The following is a 21,912-nucleotide window of genomic DNA, read 5'->3' as shown; positions in this document are numbered from 1 at the left end:
CTGTGGAGTCGGTACACAAAACCTTCAACTCCAACTCCAGTAGCCCAATAAGTGCTTCCAACTCCGACTCTACAGCACTGCCCAAAAGTTGCACATTATTTTGAGGGTCGAATTATCCACTTAATATAAGCCTAAACCTCTATTGCACGTCTAATTTTTGTTGGTCAATTTATACGCCGGATCGACTTATATGTTGGCATATACAGTGCATTTAGTCGGAGTCGGTATATTTTTACCGACTCCGGTAACCCAGTAATTGCTTCCGACTCCATGACTCCAAATCCGACTCCACAGCACTGCATACTGTAGACATGTTTTAGACATGTCACATTAGGATTAGTTTAAGGTAAGGACATCCAACCCGCAGCTGATAGGCCACATGCAGCCCATCGTCTTGCATAATGCAGCTTGCGAGAACTTTTGTAAATGATTAATATGTCCTGTAGCTACCATAAACACTATAAATTCTGTTGAATCACACAGGAGTACAGTTACAGTTAGGCACACAATGCAATGGCTGTTAATGGCAGATGACTGAATGGTGTACGGTGGAGCTGCTATTCCCACCTGCGGCTTTGCTGGAGTTTGAGTGCCATGATCAGCTATAGCTTAGTCATCTTCAGCAACAGCACTGTACTTCTGTTTAGTGCAGTTTGTTTTTGTATGCCCTCATTTTATCACTGTTGACTCTTTTTCCACTGTTACTTACTCTTTGTCACTAATATTCATATTTACTTGAAACTGAGTGCTGACTGTTACTTTTGAATAAAGAAAGAAAAGTTTCTGATGAACATAGGATATTTGAAATGAGATAGTAAAACTTTTCTCTTATTTATTGAAATGAAGAACAAATCAGTTAGTTGGAATCACTGGTCAAATCAAGCTATGCAGCACCTGAAATTATCATCAAAAAGTAGACACTGTTAATGAACAGAAAATGCTTCAGTGTTTTGAGGAAGTTGCTAATGTAATATGTTCTGAAACAAAAATCAAGTTTGTTAAAATAAGGCTGTCGCAACACACTATGGCTTGTCTTATTGACAAGTTAACCACTAGTGTTAAGAACACTTAATGAAAGTTTTACAAAAAATAAAAAATAAAAAAAAAAAAAAAAATAATAATAATAATAGCAAGTGATTCTGAAAACAACAGCAACATCATCATCATCCACAGCAACAACGACAACAACATTATTGTTGTTGCTGTAATTTTTGTTGTTGTCAACATTGTTGATGTTGCTGTTATTTTCAGAATCACTCGCTATCCTTAATGTTTGCCCAACTCAGGGTTGCAATAGTCTAGACTCTATCATAAAAAAGGTTGCAAGGACAAGCAGAGTACACCAGTGGTTCCTGGTTGAAACAGCCGTTTGTGACAGTATTGCTATTGGAGTGTGTTGATTTGCAGGATATGTGCATCTTGAAGAAAAAAAGTCAAATTTTTCTGTTGGACTTTCACAAGAGTTATATCTAGCAAGAGCACCCCATAACACCACAGTATCAGCTATAGAGCTATATAAGATATATGACCTAATAATGATGCTATGTCTGTATTATTTATATTATAATATAGACACATTGATTATATCAAATTATATCATATGTTCAAATATTTTCTTGTATCTAAACAATGTAATGTCTGTAATACCTGTAAAAAGTTATTTTGGAGGTAACATATTTAATTCATAGTATAATTAGTTTAACTAAGCTAGCAGTTACATAAGCAGGTAGAGTATTTAATACTGTGAAAAGTAATTGAATATTTACTTTTAATATTCGGCATCACTGTGATTTTTGGATATGCGGTCCTTGTACCAGTTTATAGTAACCTTGTCCAAAAAAAGGTTTGGATACTCCTGATTTAAGACCTTAGATATGTTTTTCACTTACATACTCTTCTGTATTTATTGATACTTTTCTCCAAAGCAGCTCATAGTATTGAGACATTTACAGTTATTTACCTGTTTAGGCACTTCTACTGCAGTGATTTAAAGTATATTGCTCAAGGGTACTGCAGCTAAAGGTAGGAGTTGAAATGACTACCCGCAGGTCTAAAAGCAACAGCTCTAACCGCTATGCTACCTGCTGTTCAGTCATTAGTGAATATTTCTTTATTTTGTCTCACTTTCGATGTTTATGTAAAAACACTTTTAAACCTTTAAAAATGTAAAATATCTGTGTAGTTCAAACTTGTTGACTTTAAGGCATTAAGTTTGCCTTTCAAATGTAAATAGTTTAAATACTTAAGGCAATGAAAGACTTTAAAGGAAAATGGATAAAGGCCCGAAAAGGTTTATAAATATATTTATTTTTATGGTACGTAGAATATTAAACTAGTAATGGGAGCCATATGAGTCTCTGAGGGACCACTGCAGGCACTTCCCTGATGCATGAGGTTTGAAATTCACACATTAACATACTCCATCAGACATTGGTTTTTGCGGAACTTTGTAGCTACTATTATGGCACTCACAAGACAGGGAATTGCTGTCTTGCTTGGACAAGTCAATGCTGACCAGGAAAATAGCGATGAGCACTTTAATGGGATTATGAATTTAACTACTTTAATTTTAATTATGTAATAACATATCAGGAATGTTGTGAATAAATCAGTGAAATGGGAAAATTGAGAATTGAAGTAAATAATATGAAATCATTTAGTAGCTCTGGAATTATGCAAATCTAATTTTATTCTCAGGCCTTACTGTGCTTATTTACTTAACTGTGCATGTGGCAAACTGGTAATTGGATGGAGTAATTATGGATGTTGGTTTTGGTGAACAAATAACATAAGGAAGTTCATTGTTCAGTGTGGTAAATATGAGATGGAAACTACACCAAATTAAATAAATAATAGCTTTCAACACAATTTGCCAATTGCAAGTCAATAAGCAGAGGGGACTCAGTTAGTGGGTCACTTATCTTAATTCCAACATCAAAATTCTGATAAAGTGGTAGGTTTTATTTTCAACATTCATAGCACACATGATTGTAGCAAAATGGGTAGGAATTGAACAGTCTTGAACAGATGTGTGAAGTCACTATGATATGTTGGTACAGATCATTAAATGTTCTTAAACACAAGCACCGAAATTGCTTCTCTTAAGTGGGGTTGCGGCAAACCAGAGTCTAACCCAGCAGTACAGGGCTGGTGGGGGAGGGGACATACCCAGGGCAGGACACCAGTCTGTCACAAGGTACCCCAAGCAGGACTTGAACCCTAGACCCACTAGAGAGCAAGCATAGGCCAAGCCTGCTGCAGTACTGGATCCCCTTTCTTAAGCACAGATTGTCTAAAATCACTCACAGAGTGAGCCATTGTGCAGCACAATCTAAAACATAAAAAAAAGAAAGTGAAACTCATGATAAGGTCATAGCTGTGGAACATAATTTATAATATGTAATGTAGTGTTATCTTATTTTTAGGTAATTTTTATGTTTGTCTCTCCCATTGTGTAGATAAACTATTAATCTAATGCACATCCTTTCTTCTTGGTGTCCGTAGGGTTGTGGTATCAGGAGGTTTTAATGATATCAAGCAGGGACAGGGGAAGCCATGTGGTTAAGGGACGGTGCTGTGAGTTGCTGCTTCAAAATACAAAGAGTTTCAATTTATGCTTTCAGAGTCATCCTTTATAGTTAAGACTGATGGGAGTGGCAGTCTAAATACATCCCTCTAAAGTCTTTGTTTAAAAGTTATCAGATCATTTCCTATTAATGATATACTTAAGGGGGTGCAGTGGCGCAGTGGGTTGGACCACAGTCCTGCTGTCCGGTGGGTCTGGGGTTCGAGTCCCGCTTGGGGTGCCTTGCGACGGACTGGCGTCCCGTCCTGGGTGTGTCCCCTCCCCCTCCGGCCTTCCGCCCTGTGTTGCCGGGTAGGCTCCGGTTCCCCGTGACCCCATGTGGGACAAGCGGTTCTGAAGATGTGTGTGTGTGTGTGTGTGTGTGTGTGTGTGTGTGTGTGTGTGTGTGTGTGTGTGTGTGTGTGTGTGATATACTTATACTGAATTTTATTAGATTGATCTGTCAGACAGTTCTGACTTACTGAAAAATAGATAACTTTTTGAACTGGGATATAAATAAATCTATAAATATTGCTGCTCCAGATAGATAGATAGATAGATAGATAGATAGATAGCAAGCACTTTGCAGAAATGTGCTGTTGCCTTGAGTTGATTACAACAACATCTGAGAAAGGGTCCTTTTATAAGTATACATTTTCCCGGTTTGGAAAAGTTAAAAACTTTTATAGTCCTGCTGACTATAACATACACTCTCTTTGAGCACACTGAGAAAAAAGAAACATGTATTGACTTCTTATCTGGATGATTTAGTGGAAGGAAAAAAATACAGAAGAATTCTCTTGGCTCCATTTTTAAGCGGTAAATCCTTATATCTGGCAGATATCATAGGTGGATCTACCGCATAGACAATAACCATGAAGAAAACTAATAAAATCCACGAGGGAACAAGAACCAGTGGCAACTGTGTACAATATGCATGAATTCTCAGTGTTTTAATTTATTTATCCCCCCCCCCCCCCCCCCCATCTGTGCAACCATTACACAATGCAATATTTCCCTATCATTTTGGTGCAATATCTGGATAACTTGCTATTGCAGACTTATGAGTAAAATGAACTGTTATCTCTTTTGTTTAAGCTATTGTGGCTGTTATTCATGCTTGAACTGCTGCTACCTTAGCATATGAGACATGACATGTCTTTGGAACCTAATCTCTTAAGGGAAAAGAATGTCTTACCTTCAGAAAGGCTGACCCTTTGTCTAAGGCATATTAGGACCTCCCAATTCTCACTATTCACCAGTCACCACATCAGAACTCAGAAGTAGTCTTGAAGGTTTCTGCAAGGATGTGGCTTTTTGACCCAATTGTTCTCTTAACGTGGTAAAAACAAATAAAAATTCTGGAAAATCATTGGGATATTGCATAACAGTGTCATTCCAGATTTTTAAAGGAACAAGTAACTGATTGAAGACAAAGAATTTTGCTTCAATTTCTGCTGATTGTTGTATGAAAACCTTTTTGTCCATGGTTCTTCAAATGTCTCCTTACAGAAAAATTTTATTATGTTCTGTTTTTATATTGTGTTTTTTATTATGTCTTTCCATTTTCATAATAAGACTTTGTTTGGCAGCTATGAAATCAAAATTTGAGCTATGGATTTGTATTGCTATGCAAATGACTTTTGCACCACCCCACAGAGACATCCTTACAATTTATGAATAACTACTTTTCTCCACATACCTCTTTGTGTGAGATTCTGGTGAATATGTCCAAGATAATGTAATAGTTTACAAGGTTTGTGCACTTAGGGATCAATATGTTAACAATATAAATTTGGCAACTCTTTGTGCCACCACAGATGTTATGGGCATCTGGATTGGAATTACCACTACTAACTATGTATTTTACTAAAAACGTAAAAGCAGCTGTCATATATCAAACCAGGAACATGGACCATGAACGTTGAATGGACGGATGCTGAGATGATTGCTTCCAACAGAGCCCATTAGATAACACTTGTTGCCCAATACATCAACCAATGTGGGAGGAACTGACTAACTAAAAAAATATACCAAACAGGGGACAGCTGGTAGTGTGGTGATTAGAGCTGCTACCCTTGGATCTGAAGACTGTCTATTATAACCCCAAGGTTGTTTAGGGGTGTAGAGGAGTGTAAAATAAAGGTCTTCTGTGCCAAGTTATGAGTTATGAACTGACAAGACAACAAATAGGGTACACAAACAGGAGTCTGTGTTTAATGTTCTAGTGATAGGGCAGTTTATCAAAAAACAGTGTACAAAAATAAAGAGCCAACATGCAAACCTTACAAAAGAGGACAGAAAGCAAATGCTAAAAAAAAAAAAAAAGAAGTAAGAAGAAGAAACTAACCTAACCCTTGTAGACAAACTACTTTGTAATTCCAACCCAGAAGCAAAAGGGGTCAAAACCCAAAACAAAGTCTCCCTCTACCTTCCTATCTAACCTACTTTTACACTATCTAAAGAAAGAAAATTAATAACCAAGCAAGTGTACAAGGAGTATGAAAGTGACTCAAATGAAGAGAGAAGCAAAATATCAAAGGAACAGAAAGAAAATGAACAAGTAAGAGTAAGAGCACTATCAAAATCACACTAGAACAGTTGGTTGATCCACGGACAAGATCCTCAATGGCCTCCAGGATGTGTCTTTTCAATATCTGGGAAGTCCCCCCTTTCCAGCCCATCTCTCCTTGACTGATGCTGCTGGACAGTTGTGACTCCAGTCCAAGTCAGTGGGAGGGGGGATATTCATTTAGCTGATGCTTTTCTCCAAAGCAACGTACATCTCATAGAAAATACAATGTGTTCATTACATTAGCAGAAAGAGACACTTAGATGCAGACGTGATTCTTAAGTGCAGTTAGTTTCTTTCCACCATATGAAACGATGTACATCACACGAGTAGCTGCATACAACTTTATCCAAGTATCCGTGATTCAAAATCACCTTCATGCGATTCAAAAATCAAATCATGTTTAATCGGCAATATATTTTCTGCAAGTTAATTAGATAAAAGCAGGAAAGCTACATTTTTCCAGTTTGCCAGATTTGGATGCCTTTCAGATCCACCATAGTTTAGCAAGTTGCCCGCTAATACAATTTAGCATCTGCTTCCGATTCACTGATGCTGTTCTTCGTTTAATGGTCTCTATCACTGTAACACTTTTGTAGGAAACCTCAAGGGGTTCTTCAGTAGATTGTTTATGTATTTGTTTTTAAAGGTAAAGGAGTGCATCCTTAGATGAAAAAAAATTGCATAAGACAAAAAGGACCATGTACAAATAAACCCAAACACACAAAGGTCTAAAATGTTTTGAATCATAAGTGTGTTGAAATTAATTTATGGATTAATTTCATTCATACTTTTCAAATGTTATAGTTCATGGAAGTATGAGTGTATTAAACTTTTAGCAATCTTTGCACTAAATACACCACTAAAATAAGATTTTTCCAGTTGAAGTCAGTTAACTCACTAAACTTGTGTATTGGGTCATACCTCATAAATGTGTATAAATATATTGTCTTTCAAAGAAATTCAGTGCAATGTCTACAACTGCTTGTCCCAAATGGGCTCATGGCGAGTCGAAGCCTACCTGGCAACACAGGACGCACGACCAAAGGAGGAGGGGACACACCTTAGATGGGATGCCAGTCCGCCGCAAGGCACCCCAAGCGGGGTTTGAGCCTCAGACCCACCACCACAGTGGGCATAGGCCAAACCCACTGTGCCACCACGCCCCTCCTAAGAAATGCATTCTATGGAAAAAAAAAAAAAAAATATATATATATATATATATATATATATATATATATATATATATATTTCTTATCATGGGGAATATACCTTTTTTCCCCCAAATTCAGGTAATATCCTGCCACTTACAATGTTTGCTCCCATTAGTCTTCTTCAGTAGTTTGAACTACCTAGGGACAGCCTTAACAAGCAAACATACTGGTTATTAATCATAAAATTAATGAAGAAAATTAATTTTGCCTTTCAAACCTCCCTCATTTCAATGCTGTCAAAGAAACTCTCTCTGGATCCAGACACAATCCAGAACTACACACCACTCTCATTCTTCACTCTTCTCTCAGAAACTCTGGAGGGGGCAACTTGTGGTGAGCGGTCTACATTCCTTGCCCAGAATAATCTCTTTGATGGGTATTCAGATGCTCTCCAATTGGCTAGGGCGGCTTCCTTCTCCTTCGTCCTCAACCTACTTGACCTGTGTCAACAGCTGACATTGTTAACCTTCAGATCATACTCTTCTCACTTGGACAACTTGATATCAATGAAACTGTATTGAAATGCTGTGAATTCTACCTATCAAGTAGATCATACCAAGTGGGCTGGTGGGGGTCCTGTTCATCCCCTCAGGGTCTCTTAACTGGTGTACCACAGGGCTTGGTACTGGGCCTCCTAATGTACAACATCTACATCTCTACCCTCAGCCCTCTCATCACCTCCCACGGATTCTCCTACCACTGCTACGCAGATGGTTCCCCCCAGAGCTCTTTGCACATCTCCACCTGTCTGTTGGACATCTCTAAGCAGATATCTGGTCACCACCTACAACTCAACCTCCCCAAGAAAGAGATGCTTCACCTCCTAGCTGATATGTCCTCTTGTTGAAAACTCCATGAAACTGGAAAACTAGCTCATTTCATCTACCTGAAAGTATTGATCGACTCAAGTCTGTGTTTCTCTCACCATATCAAAGTGAAAACCTGGTCCTGCAGATGCATCCTGCATCACATCTGCAATATCCACCCTTACCTCACAACAAACTCTGAAGACCTCCTAGTGCTGGCCACGGTGATATTCTGCCTGGATTACTGCAGCTCTCTCCTATCTGGCCTTCCAGCCACTGCCATTAAACCTCTCCAGTTCCCACATATTCCTTTCCTTGTCTCTTTCCATTGGCTTCCTATAGCGGCCTGGATGAAATTCAAGACTCTGGTTACAGCCCACAAAACCATCAACAGATCTACTCCTATGATATCTAGAAGACCTTCAAAAGCATGAAAGTTTTCGCTTCTGGTAAAGTGTGCTGGTTCATATGGTGGTATGTGACAAAATGACTGAACTCAAGAATCACTTGTCTGTATCCAAATCTCGCCTTCTGTTGAAGTAATGCACTTTTTGTATTATTCTCTGAGATTTTAAGAAGTTTAAAGATCTAATCTTCCATTTTCAGATGTTTGAATACAATATAACGCATTACAAAGTACATTTTAATGAATTGTTTTAGATACTGATTTCATGATGGTGTTTGGAGCAGTATAAGACAAATGCTGTTTACCAAACACAAAATATAGCTCATCATATCATATATCATACAACAGTACTATTTGCACCACTCTGACAAAATAACAGGTTACAAGAGTAGCATCAGATAACAATGAAAACAGGATGTCACTGTTGCACTTAAGGGCTCCTGTAGAATCATGAGGAAAATGTGCATAGCTTAATCTCTATTAATGAGTCATCAGGACGTTGTCAACCAAAGTTCTTTCTCGGGTAAATACTGCATTTATTTATGACTGCGTCCTCAGATACCTTTAAAGGCAATCTGCTTCTGACATATGCATTAACACGTTCATAATTTTATTTGCTAAATCTGCTAAGGTGTAAATATAAATGCACTTGAGTTGTTTTCAAATTACCTACCTCATCCTTGCTATCTAACAGAGGGAAATAGTTGAACCTGACCTTAAATTTTTCTGAAAAATCTTTCATCAAAGGCAGTTTTGTTGCTTGCTTTTTAATGACTAAGTGTTAACTTTGTAATTCATTGCGATTCAGCGCAAAATTGGACATTTGGCTGTAAAGTGTGATCATGTTGGCTGAAGGTCTTAGAGAACAGTAATGACATTCTAAATATGTAATACTGATGGAATATTTTGTGAGTTCATTACTGCTGCATCACTGCTTTTATGAGTTCATTCAGACAGGCTGTTGTTGTCTAACTATAGTGAAAGCTGATCCAGTAACAAATAAACTCTTTTTTTTTTAAATCCACAGCATCTGATGGCGAGGACCCTTCTGCAGCAGGTGGGATATTTCTAGACCTGGTAACTGTTAGCCTACCTTCATATGACACCCATTTACTTTCTCTAATTTCCCAGTCGGCATTTAATATTTATTTCTGGACTTAATTTCAAACATAGATTAAGTCATCCTTTTCTTTTTCACTTCTCATTTTGGACAATAGTATTATTCTGTTTCATTCAAGTGTTACTTGATTATTTACATTTTACTTATCTAGCAGATGGGGGTTGGGGCGGGGGCACAGCAGGTTTGGCCTCTGCCCCCATTCTGGTGGGTCTGGGGTTTGAGTTCCACGTGGAGTGCCTTGCGATGGACTGGCGTGCCATCTTGGGTGTGTCCCCTCCCCCTCCAGCCTTTACGCTCTGTGTTGCCCGGTTAGGCTCCAGCTTGCCACGACCCCACGTAAAGGTGACTTACACTACTAGATACACTGCTTACAGTGGGTCACTCATCCATAAATCAGTGGAACACACACACTCTCTCTGTCACTCACACACTCTGGGTGAACCTGAACAATGTGTCTTTGGACTGTGGGAGGAAACCAGAGCACCCGGAGGCAACCCAGGAAGACATGGTGAGAACATACAGACTCCACAGAGACTGAGCAGGGATCGAATCCATGTCCTCTCACACCACCCAGGTGTTGTGAGACAGCAGTGCTACTCATTGTGCCACCGTCCTTTACATTTACATTTACAGTTACATTTATTCATTTAGCAGACGCTTTTGTCCAAAGCGACATACATTTCAGCAAAAGTACAATTTATGCATTACATTAAGAGGAGACATAGCTGCAGACCTGAAAGTCTCAAGCAAACCTAGTTCGTTACCTACCACTTGCTGCACTGAGGTTCATCGTTCCATTAGGTGCATAAAATACAGGATAGACAAATCCCAATACCCTCCCACCAATTTTTTTTTTTTTTTTTTTTAATATTAGAAGATGCACAAATAAGCAAGCACATATGCCACAGCATACAATGCATATAACACAGCATACAATATGTAGTTTTTTGATAATTCAGGCCTTGGGTAAAGACCCTTTGTATTTAGTATTTAGCTTTGTCAACATCTTTTGTATTTAACAATGGCAACGTAGCCATTATTATCTTAGCACTTAGGTATTTGTTCTTTTTCATGTAATGTTTCTGCAATTTAAAAAAAAAAAACTTTCTTTTTGAATATATTCAGATTCTGAAGGAAAATTTTTCTACATTTAAAATTGTCTTAAATGAACAAAAAAAATCAATTTGTTTAAAGGAAAAGAATTAAAATGATTTGCATGCAGTACTGGTATAAACAGTGACAAGCAGTATCATAATAGAATATAGGTCTTATTTATAGGTCTTATAAATTTTATTTGTCATTGTTTTGCAAAACTAAGTAGATTTACAATGGGAAAGAGAGAAAAAGTGAAAAATTTCCAGTTTGTACTATTTAATGACTAATAAGGATTAGTGTTACTGACTTCTTCAATGTAAAATAAACATACAAATCAATTATATATATATGCACACACACACACACACACACACACACACACACACACACACACACACTATATATATAGTTTTTTATTCTTGGACAGATTTCTTTGATGTGTATTTATTTGATCCATATTTAAATTGCCACAGTTCAATAAGATTTATTTACTCCTTCTGGTAAATATGTAAGTAAATAATTAAATAAATGTATAAATAAATAACCTTTTCTTAAAAGTTTTTATTCTGTTTCAGTACTTTGGTGTTAAATTTGAATGAAATCAAGGTTTCCCTCATGTAACAATAACTCATTTTAAAAGAATTTCAAGTTGCTTGCAAATGTAATTTGTGTCATAAAATTTGAACAATGTGCTGTTAGCTCTTCCTTACAAGACATGCCAGAGAGGAACAGACATTTCAATTCGGAATGCGTGCCTTAATTTTCTAATTCCCTTCTCCACCATGTGTGCCTTCTTATGCACATGACAATTGCAAAGAAAGCTTTGCCGTTTTACAACTTGAAGTGATAAAATACACAGAATTCTCTTGAAAGATAATATAATTACAAATTGCTTTCACACACACACATTTTCAGAACCGCTTGTCCCATACAGGGTCGCGGGGAACCAGAGCCAACCCCGTAACACAGGGCGCAAGGCCGGAGGGGGAGGGGACACACCCAGGGCGGGACGCCAGCCCGTCGCAAGGCACCCCAAGCAGGACTCGAACCCCAGACCCACCGGAGAGCAGGACTGTGGTCCAACCCACTGCACCACCACACCCCCTGAGTTGCTTTTAATAATCTCCTATTTTTGAATTGTGCAGCAGAGAGGGATTGCGAGTGGTAGGAGGGTTTGCAGTAATTATGAGTGCTAGCACTACTACAACTACAACTACTACTACAAATAATAATAATAATAATAATAATAATACACACACACACACACACACACATTTTCAGAACCGCTCGTCCCATACGGGGTCACGGGGAACCGGAGTCTACCCGGTAACACAGGGCGTAAGGCCAGAGGGGGAGGGGACACACCCAGGACGGGACGCCAGTCCGTCGCAAGGCACCCCAAGCGGGACTCGAACCGCAGACCCACTGGAGAGCAGGACCCTGTCCAACCCACTGCGCCACTGCGCCCCCATAATAATAATAATAATAATATGTGAGAAACATGTATTTGTACAAGGAAGTAAAACTGGTAGGGGGTGCGGTGGCGCAGTGGGTTGGACCGCAGTTCTGCTCTCCGGTGGGTCTGGGGTTCGAGTCCCGCTTGGGGTGCCTTGCGACGGACTGGCGTCCCGCCCTGGGTGTGTCCCCTCCCCCTCTGGCCTTACGCCCTGTGTTGCCGGGTTGGCTCCGGTTCCCCGTGACCCCGTATGGGGCAAGCGGTTCTGAAAGTGTGTGTGTGTGTGTGTGTGTGTGTGTGTGTGTGTGTGAAAGTAAAACTGGTTGTTTTTTTATTGCAAACTCATTGTATTTTAAATAATAAAGAATATTTTATAGATACTATGGAATGTCAGATATTATGTCTGGGTAAAGTTTTTCAGTCATACTTGCTCACTCTTTTTTTGCTAACCTCTTGACCTGATTAAGGTCGTGGTGGTCTGGAACCTATCTTGGATTCACTAGGTGCAAGGCTGGGGTGGGGGTCTCCTTCCACTGTGGGGTAGCCAGACACTCAGTAAAGTCTTTCATAGAGGTTAGATCAGTTTGGAAGTCATTCTTTTTTTGCTTATTCCCCCTCATTTCAGCTGTGCATACGTATGAGGACATATGGGTGACATGTGTCTCTAATTGCTTGAGTGTTCCATGTTCTCTTAATTGTCACACATAAAGGACCTGTGAATGTGCAGGAATGATCATAGCCATTGGAGTTTACCAGTTTTGAGATCTTTGAACCAAAGTGAAGTTAGAGAACTGAGTCAGAAGGAAAACCAAAGTATTATGAAGGTAGATTTAGGGAAAGACCAGTTAGAACTACTGCAGAGCAGCTGGGCCCTGGCAGAATCAACACTAAGGAATATATTGATAAAGGCAAAACTGCTGGAGTAGTAAGCAATTTGCAATGACCAGGACATCCAAGGAAGGCCACATCGACTAATGACAGAAAAATCATTAGAGTTGTGAAGGAACACCCAAGAATAACAGCCAAAGAAATAACAAGCAATTTGCAGAGTGTAGCGGTAAAACTATCACAATTCATCATTCACAGCGGACTTTGAGAGGAGAAATACAGATGCAACACAGCAAGATGCAAACCTCTTATGACCATCAAGAACAGAAAAGCCAGATTGGGATTTGCAAAGAAGTTCAAAGATCTGAAGACTCAAGACAATGTTTTATGGACCAATTCGGTTAAGATAACCCTTTACACAGTGTGATAGAAAGGGAATAGTGTAGAGAATGAGGGGGTCTGCAAATTATCCTAATCATACCACCTCATCCGTGAAGCATGGGGAAGGCAGTGTCATGGCTTGGTTCTCCATGGCTGTCTCTGGACCTGTTTCACTGGTCTTTACTGATGATGTAAGTAATGATAGTAACAGGAGACACCTCCCACACTCCAAAGACATGTTGCTCAGGTGAATTGGACACCCTAAACTACTCATAGCACATGAATGGGTGAGTGGCTGACTCACAGTTGATTCACATCAGTCCAAGGTTAACCCCCGTTAACCTTGGACCCAGTGATTTTTCAATGAGCTCCGGCCCAACGACCCAAACCAGGACAAGAGGTTATCAAAAGTGAGAGTAAAAGCTGACTTTTTGTACTATATAAATTTGTTTTGATCAGAAATACAAATTTCTTGAGTATACAATGAAAATAAACTCACTTTTACTCACTCAAACTCATAGGCCAAGAGTTGTGAAAGACCTGCTGCTCAACTTTCCCTCCAAAGAACAGCAAAGTAAAACTAAAAATAAAAACAGAATGGTGACATAAATGAGGATAGGAAATTGCTTTGCGAGAAGAATTTTTTTTATGTACAGTAGATGCAATTTTGAATATGTGTTATGAATGGAATACCACATCATACACCTATTTCACATCTCAGGGAGGGAGAGACTCATGTTGAACCTCACTTAGTTCAGTGCTCAAGGCTCCCTTATGTCTCCTTAGTGCTCCATGATACCTTCCCTTTCTTTTGCGTTTGTGAAAATAAACCCTGCGCTTGAGACCACAAGAATGCACGTGTCGCTGTGCACGTATTTGTAAGTGTGGGTTTTCTGATAAAATAGCAGTAATGGCCAAGTACATTTGCATATACAGTTTGCCTTTGAAGGTATCCAGAGCAGCTCTTACATGGTACACTTAATTAAATTTAGTCCATTATTAAATAATAAGGTAGACGTTTTCCATGTTTGCTAAGTGTTTACCAGAGTTTCTTGGAACAGAATGGGATTTTACATTTTTATTGCTGTCTCATAAACTGCATGACCTGTACTCATCCTCTTCCTTGTGACACATATCATATACAGTATGTGGCACAGTGTGGATATAGGCGTTCAAGACTGTATTATCTGTTCTTTTCATTGAAATGAATGCTAATATAAAGTTCTGTTTTTGATACCTGACTTTATGAACAGATCTTCAGGAACAAATCACACTTTTTTAAATGATAGAAGCATATATTGTTTATTTCTCAATAAACAGTGTTCAATTCAGTTGCCAAAAAGACAGTATTTTGTACCTTAGTCATTGAATTGCCATGTATGCCATTTCCCATTATTTAATTTGCTTTTGGTATCAAACAGCTCAAAATAATTACTTTTGAGGCACAAACTAGTAGGGGAGAGACACAAATTAGTGAAATCTGCAAATGTAACGCTGCACATGCAATAACACAATTCAGAGTAATCTTTGAATTTACAGTCTTTGTTCACTACTGGGAGTGCGGTGGCACAGTGGGTTTGGCTGGGTCCTGCTCTCCAGTGGGTCTGGGGTTTGAGTCCTCCTTGGGGTGTCATGTGATGGACTGGTGTCTTGTCCTTGGTGTGTCCCCTCCCACTCCAGCCTTCCACACTGTGTTGCTGGGTTAGGCTCTGGCTTGCCGTGGCCCTGCTTGGGATTAGTGGTTTCAGACTGTGTGTGTGTGTGTGTGTGTGTGTGTGTGTGTGTGTGTGTGTGTGTGTGTATTTGCTACTGGAGGTGTGGTGGCGCAGCAGGTTTGGCCAGCTCCTTCTTTCTGGGGCATCTGGGGTTTAAGTCCTGCTTGGGGTGCCTTACAATGGACTGATGTCCTGTCTGGTCTGTGTCCCTTTCCCCTCCGGCCTTGTTCCCTGTCTTGCAGGTTAGGATCCGGTTTGCCGTGACCCCCGGTTAGGACAAGTGGTTTCAAACTGTGTGTGTGTATTTGCTATTGATGTGTTATGATAGTGGAAATACTGATTAGTACACATTAATGTTTTTAAAGCAAAATATCATTTAGCTTACATTTATTTATTTAGCAGACACTTTTCTCCAAAGCAACTTCTAGTGAACTCTATGTAGTGTTATCAGCCCACACACCTTATTCACCAAGGTGATTTTCACTGCTAGATACACTACTTACACTGGGTCACTCCTCCATACATCAGTGGAACACACACTCTCTGCCACTCACACACTATGGGTGAACCTGAACAGCATGTCTTTAGACTGTGGGAGGAAACTCATGCAGACACAGGGCAAACATGCAAACTTCTTACAGGCTGAGCAGGGATGGAACCCATGTCCTCTCACACCACCAAGGTGCTGTGAAACAGCAGCGCTACTCGCTGTGCCGTTGTACACCTTAAAAAAAATACTGCACAAATAAAGAATAAAGTGAAAAGTGGCATATAAATGTAACACCCTGTTTATCAAATCCTTAAATCATGTGAAAAGTACTTTTTCATATCTGTGCTATAAATTTACAGCTATTGAAATCATCATAAGAACCATGAAGCAACTGAGGCTGGGACCTCTTCACACCCACAACAGGAAATGATTTTTGAAAAAGAATATATAAATATGGTAGACAGATGAGTCATTGGGGGCTGCCAGTATTTGTTCCTCCTTCTAGTGGTGCTAAAACTAGAAACATCTGTGTAATTCTGTGTAAAGGGTTCTGTAAAGTCCTTTTAAGGCTTTTTAGTCCTTTTTTAGTTTTTCTAGGATAGCCACATGACTGCAAATCACTAAATGAACTAAACCAGTATAACTTAAAGAAACAGTCACAATCATCTGAAGCTTTTTCCTCTGTTCTGTATTTCCATTGTTGTTTGTCTATCTCATCTCATTCTGTTTGTACCCTCTTTGGTCCTGTGTGACCTTCCCTGTGGATTAATGTTAAAAGCATCTGAACTTCTTTGGATAAAGAAATGCATCGCACAGTGGAATCACAGCTTTATGTACACTTTTGCACTTTTAAATTTTTCTGAACTTTGCTTATCTGATAAACCCTGTAACAGAGGAAAACTATAGTAAACGGTGTTGATGAACTGATCCAGTTATTGCCGGGGGGTTTTCTGTGAAATTAAGCAAAGCTTTATGTGTGTTTACACAGTGGAAAGAGAACTTGAAATTCTGCCAGAGAAAAACATCCCAAAAGGAATTTTTTCCTCCTAACCGAGGTCTGTTTGTTTAGTGCATTGTTTTGCCAGTTATTTTAACATGTAGGTATCTGTACTGCCAAAGGGAATCTGTGAATGAGACAAAGGTTTAGACATTTGAATTTCAATGACAGTTAACACTGGTCTCAAAATTATTTGCTTTCACCATTCCTGTTTCAGGACAGTGTTTATATTTTAATTAAAAAGTGAGCACCATGAACATATTTAATATGTAGTTTGGTGGTGTTCTTTTTACTCTTTGGGGCCCGTGTCACATATTATGAAATATTGTAATACCTGAATCTGTAATACCAAAATTAATATTCCCTTCTGCATTATTAACACTGGGGTTCAGGATTAGCAGGTCATAATGAAGCTCGGCTTGCAGCCTCTTTTATACTGGCACCCAATCACATGCACTCAGTGCTTTATTCTTAACATTGTACCACTTTCAGTTTTGCCACTGCCGTACTAAAAACTATGAACAGAGGTATTCTCTCCATAAAGGTGCATGAATACTTCTGTTTCTTTGTTCACATCAGTAGCACAAAAGATGGGGAGAAAACATACATTTTGAGTTAGGGCTAAATATAGCATTAGTAATATATTATTATGACAAAACTCAGGCAAAGAAGGCAAAAGATAATTTATTATTTATGGGCTCTGTAATACAGGTGGTCCCCGATTTACGATGGGGTTACATTCCGCGAAACCCATCATAAGTCGAAAATATTGTAAGTCATAACTGCATGTAATACACTTAATACACACCTCTGCCCGACACGTGTACCTAATATACGACTGTAAGATGTCTTGGGTCTCCCCCAAAAGTGACGTGAATTCATATCATCCCTGACACACTTTTCAGGAATGGCCATCACACCCTTCTCAACCGATCTGAGCAGCATGACATCCAGCATTATTTACACACATTGTCAAAATATTTTTGAAAATGCCACAGGTTTCATTGGAAAAACTTTTTATGTTGTTTTAATTAATCTAAAAACATTTTTTTTAATCATTTTAATGTAAGTTGCTTTGTTTCAAATGTGTGGGCTTAATTAGTACACATTTTTTTAATAAAGAATATGTAACATCAGATGTGTAACAAGCAATCATGGCTGATACAATAACTGTTTATTGCAAGATACAATAAGTTTGGTAATCTAAAGATAGGAATAAGCTCACTGTATTAGTTCTCAACTTTATGAAGGTATTTATGAGGAGAGGCACTGATAGTGTAGTTGTCTGAGTGTTTGCCTTTGGATCTGAAGGCAGCAGGTTCCACGTCACATTCTGCTGTAATACCCTTGAGCAATGCACTAACCCAAAACCGCTCCAGTCAAAATATTGCAGCTGTATCGATGGATAGATAATTGTAGATAGCTACACATTATAAATTGCTTTGCATGAAAAGTTTCAACTGAAGAGGTAAATATAAGCTTTCTGGAGCCATTTTTGAGTGTTTGGCTCTCTACTGCTTTTCAAGCTGGTGCACAGCTGAAAACTCTAAATTGCTTGAGTTAAAAATAAAATGAAATGAAATAAGACTAAATTAAATTAAATTAGCCAGTTGTGTTAATCTGTACGTTGTTGTAAGTAAAGGTCAATTGTAATTGTAGGAGAAAAGCATCAGGTAAATGAATGTTTTTATTACAACATTATAAATTTAAGCTTTGTAATCACATATGTCTGAATATGTAGCTGAAAGATTGAATGTGCTGCCATATTCATGGCTCATGACATTTTCATTGTATTGCACAGCATGTTTGCTTCTTATCTTTGATGCCCCACCCCCCCCCCCCCCCAAAAAAACATATTTTAAGATGTGAGCATTCATTAGCTCATTTGCATCTTAGAATGAATTCTTTTCTTTTGAGAACATGTACCAATCAAACACATCTGCAGGTCAAATCTGTGAAGTTCTGAGATATGCAAAGCCTTAGAAAACACAACCAGTATTTACTTTTAAGAGTATTTTTTCACTTTATTATTATTTTTCTTAGCCCAAGGCAAGTAAGAAAGTGTCTTTTATAATGCATTGGATTGTACAAGGCTGCCAAAGCTATTGCTTTTCTAACTGTCGTCTTAAAGTGCACATTTCTCATGGCTGCATGATCCTCATGTGATTCACTGACTGTCTCTGTTAATGATATTTAATTGGTCTAAAAGTTCTCAGGCCTCTGTGTTTTCACCTTGCTTCCAAGGTTTTAATGCAAAATCTGGAAACTTTGAATAGCAGTGGTTATTAAAGTGTTTCTTTGTTATTACGTGTAGATTGCCAGTTCAAGCCCTGCTGTATTATTAATACATCTAAGCCATGCAAAACCATCCTCATATTCACTTTTGTTAACCACTTGGTTTCAGGATCATAGCAGTCCAGAGCCTTTCCCAGAAACAAGGTGTACAAGGCGGGGGGTTTCTCAGTGAATGGGAAGCCAGTCCATCGCAGGGTTTCCACACACAGACATATTTGCATAATACAGGCAATGTAGGGTCACCAGCTCGCCTGAAGGGAGGAAACTCAGACATGGCGAGAACATGCAAATCTCACACAAACTGAGTGACATTTGGATGAGGTGGAGGAGGAGCTTGCATTTTCTCCCCGTGTCTGCATGGGTTTCCTGCAGGTGCTCTGGTTTCCTCCCACAGTCCGAAGACATGCTGTTCAGGTTCACCCATAGTGTGCGAGTGATGGAGAGAGTATGCTCCACTGATGTATGGATGAGTGACCCACTGTAAGTAGTGTATCTAGCAGTGCAAGTCACCTTGGTGAATAAGATGTGTAGTCTGATAACACTACATAGAGTTCAGTGGAAGTCCCTTTGGAGAAAAGTGTCTGCTAAATAGAGAAATGTAAATGTAAATGAGATTCAAACATAGAACCAAACACCCCAAGCAATGTGCTGCGTCAATAAAATAATTATATTTTTTATACCAGGTGGCTCACTTAGCAATGTCTCCCCTCCATTTAAATGTATTCTAAGTAGAAATCTTAAGTGTTTAATGCAGAAAGTGCGGAAAAAAGTTTTTTTCACGATTCGAAATGCTTTGTATCTTCTTGTCTAACTCGGATGCTCTTTTACTGACTTTCTATGTGTTATGGTTTTGTTCCACTTCTGCAGAAGAAAGCAGTGTTTATTACTCTCGTCAGCAACCCGTCATTATACGTGTTTTGAATATTTTCTTTCATGCCAAAGTAGTCTGCATGCTGTCACAAATACTTAAAGCATAAGTTCACCAAAGTTATTATTTTTTTCTTTCATGCTGATTAACCTCAACGTTCCAAGTTCAGACTTGTACTTATTTGATTTTGACATGGTGTGTTGCTGTCAGACCCAAGTTATACTGTATCTTAGAAGTGTCTTTGTATTATATTAGTGTAAATGTACTGTCAGCATTGCTAAATTGCCCAAAGTGTGTGACTGTGTGAGTGAGTACATGCACATCTGGATACCCTGCAATGGACTGGCATTTTGTCCAGGGTGAACCCACTCAGCCTTGCATCCAGTGATTTCATTATAAGCACCAGACCCGTGACTCTGACCGGAATAAGCAGTTACTGAAAATCAATGGAACATTTTGTCACCATTTAAACCAATTTACTGAGATTTTAAACATTTTTAGAAATATTACATGTAAATTTTACGGTATAAATATTAATTTATATTTTGTTAATTTGGGAAAAAAGAATTGCGTTCTGCATATAGAAATTTCATAAATACAAAAATCTTGTTTTCAGGGTGTGTGTATTGGACAGATGGTTGTATATTGTGCTCCCCATTAGGGTTTTCATGCCATAAGCAATTCTACCACACTTGCACATTCAACTGTCTTGCTTTGTCTCTGTGAGACTAGAATGCTTCTCAGTAATGGCTTTCTTCTTAGGAAGAGAAAGTACATCTGATTCTCAAATACTCAGACATTAGGACTTTAACTGCATTGTAACAGCTTCTTTTAAATGAAATTCACAACACACATTTAAACAAAACCATGTTTTCAGTCCTTGGATGATATACTGTCAGGCAGCTACGTTTATTGAATTAATTTAGATTTGACATGTTGTAAATATCTCGTTTGCATTAAAACACTCACTATTTCAATTGTACTGCAAGAGGAATTCATTAAAATACTGAACACATAAATCTTGAAACCACCCTCATAAATAAAACCAACACATATTCAAAGCCATAAAGCTGGATGTGTTAGTCATACCGCTGTGTGTGTGTGTGTGTGTGTGTGTGTACAAACAAACAAACACACACACACACAAACAAACACACACACACACACACATACACACACACACACACACACACACACACACACACACACACACAGACACGCTATTGGCATTTCAGACTCACTGATTCACTTGAAAGCATAGCTTTGACCGTGGGAGGAAACAAGAGTACCCAGAGGAAACTCATGTAAACATGAAGGGAACATGCAAACTCGACACAGACTTGCTGGGGGCTGAGCCACTATATACCAGTATATACATAGGATTCTGTAAATAAAGAATAAAGTTTTTTTTTTTTTTTGTATTGTTTCTAGGTCCATGCCAACCAAATCCATGCCACAATGGAGGAATATGTGAAATTAGTGAGGCGTACCGGGGCGACACCTTCATAGGATATGTCTGTCAGTGTCCACCAGGCTTCAACGGAATCCACTGCCAGCACAGTAAGAAAGACTATTACTGTATATGTAACTAACAATGTTCATTTTTAAGAATGTCATTGCACCCATTACTTTATTCCATGCGGGATTCTTTTTTCATTGATTTAATATTAATTGAAATCGTGTGGTTAAAAACATATAAAGAAACTTTCTTGTTCGAGTCATTTTTCGGGTGCTAATAAAATGCAGATCTATTTCTTCCTGAGCGCTTTATTATCCCTGGTGCATTGTTTGTGCATATGGTGGAAATCATCTGCTTCAGTACCTCGTTATAGCCTTTTGATCTTTTACAACCACAAAGGGACGTTTTATTGTTAAAGTGGTAAAAAGTAATGCCTGAATAGTACAGTATTTGAATTGTACGAGAAGGGAGAACCTTATCCATTTCGACATGAAACTTGGCTTTGTGGTTTGTCAAGGACATTAAAACCAAATTTAAAATTTCAACAAATTCAATTTAAATGTTATGATTTTAAATTAATAAAATTAATCTGACTTTATTTAATAATTTTTTGTATTGATATTTTTTATAGTTTTATATAGTATG

At 38.5% G+C, this 21,912-nt stretch overlaps 1 protein-coding gene across 3 annotated transcripts in view; it reads left to right on the top strand.

The window, feature by feature from the left end:
• Positions 1–21,912, top strand: part of LOC108938382 (EGF-like repeat and discoidin I-like domain-containing protein 3) — a 124,009-nt gene that overhangs the window by 22,779 nt on the left and 79,318 nt on the right. For 2 of the 3 annotated variants that reach the window (XM_018758924.2, XM_018758921.2), the window contains 2 exons: positions 9,591–9,620; positions 21,240–21,368. In XM_018758924.2, the coding sequence (XP_018614440.1) occupies positions 9,591–9,620; positions 21,240–21,368 (159 nt within the window). The remainder of the gene's footprint in view (positions 1–9,590; positions 9,621–21,239; positions 21,369–21,912) is intronic. The other variant, XM_018758922.2, reaches the window with a different exon arrangement.

The sequence above is a fragment of the Scleropages formosus genome, chromosome 17 (assembly GCF_900964775.1).
Source record: "Scleropages formosus chromosome 17, fSclFor1.1, whole genome shotgun sequence".
In the NCBI taxonomy this organism is placed as follows: Eukaryota; Metazoa; Chordata; class Actinopteri; order Osteoglossiformes; family Osteoglossidae; genus Scleropages; species Scleropages formosus.
The sequence above is the reverse complement of the archived record's forward strand: the minus strand, read 5'-3'. Positions and strand labels throughout refer to the sequence as shown.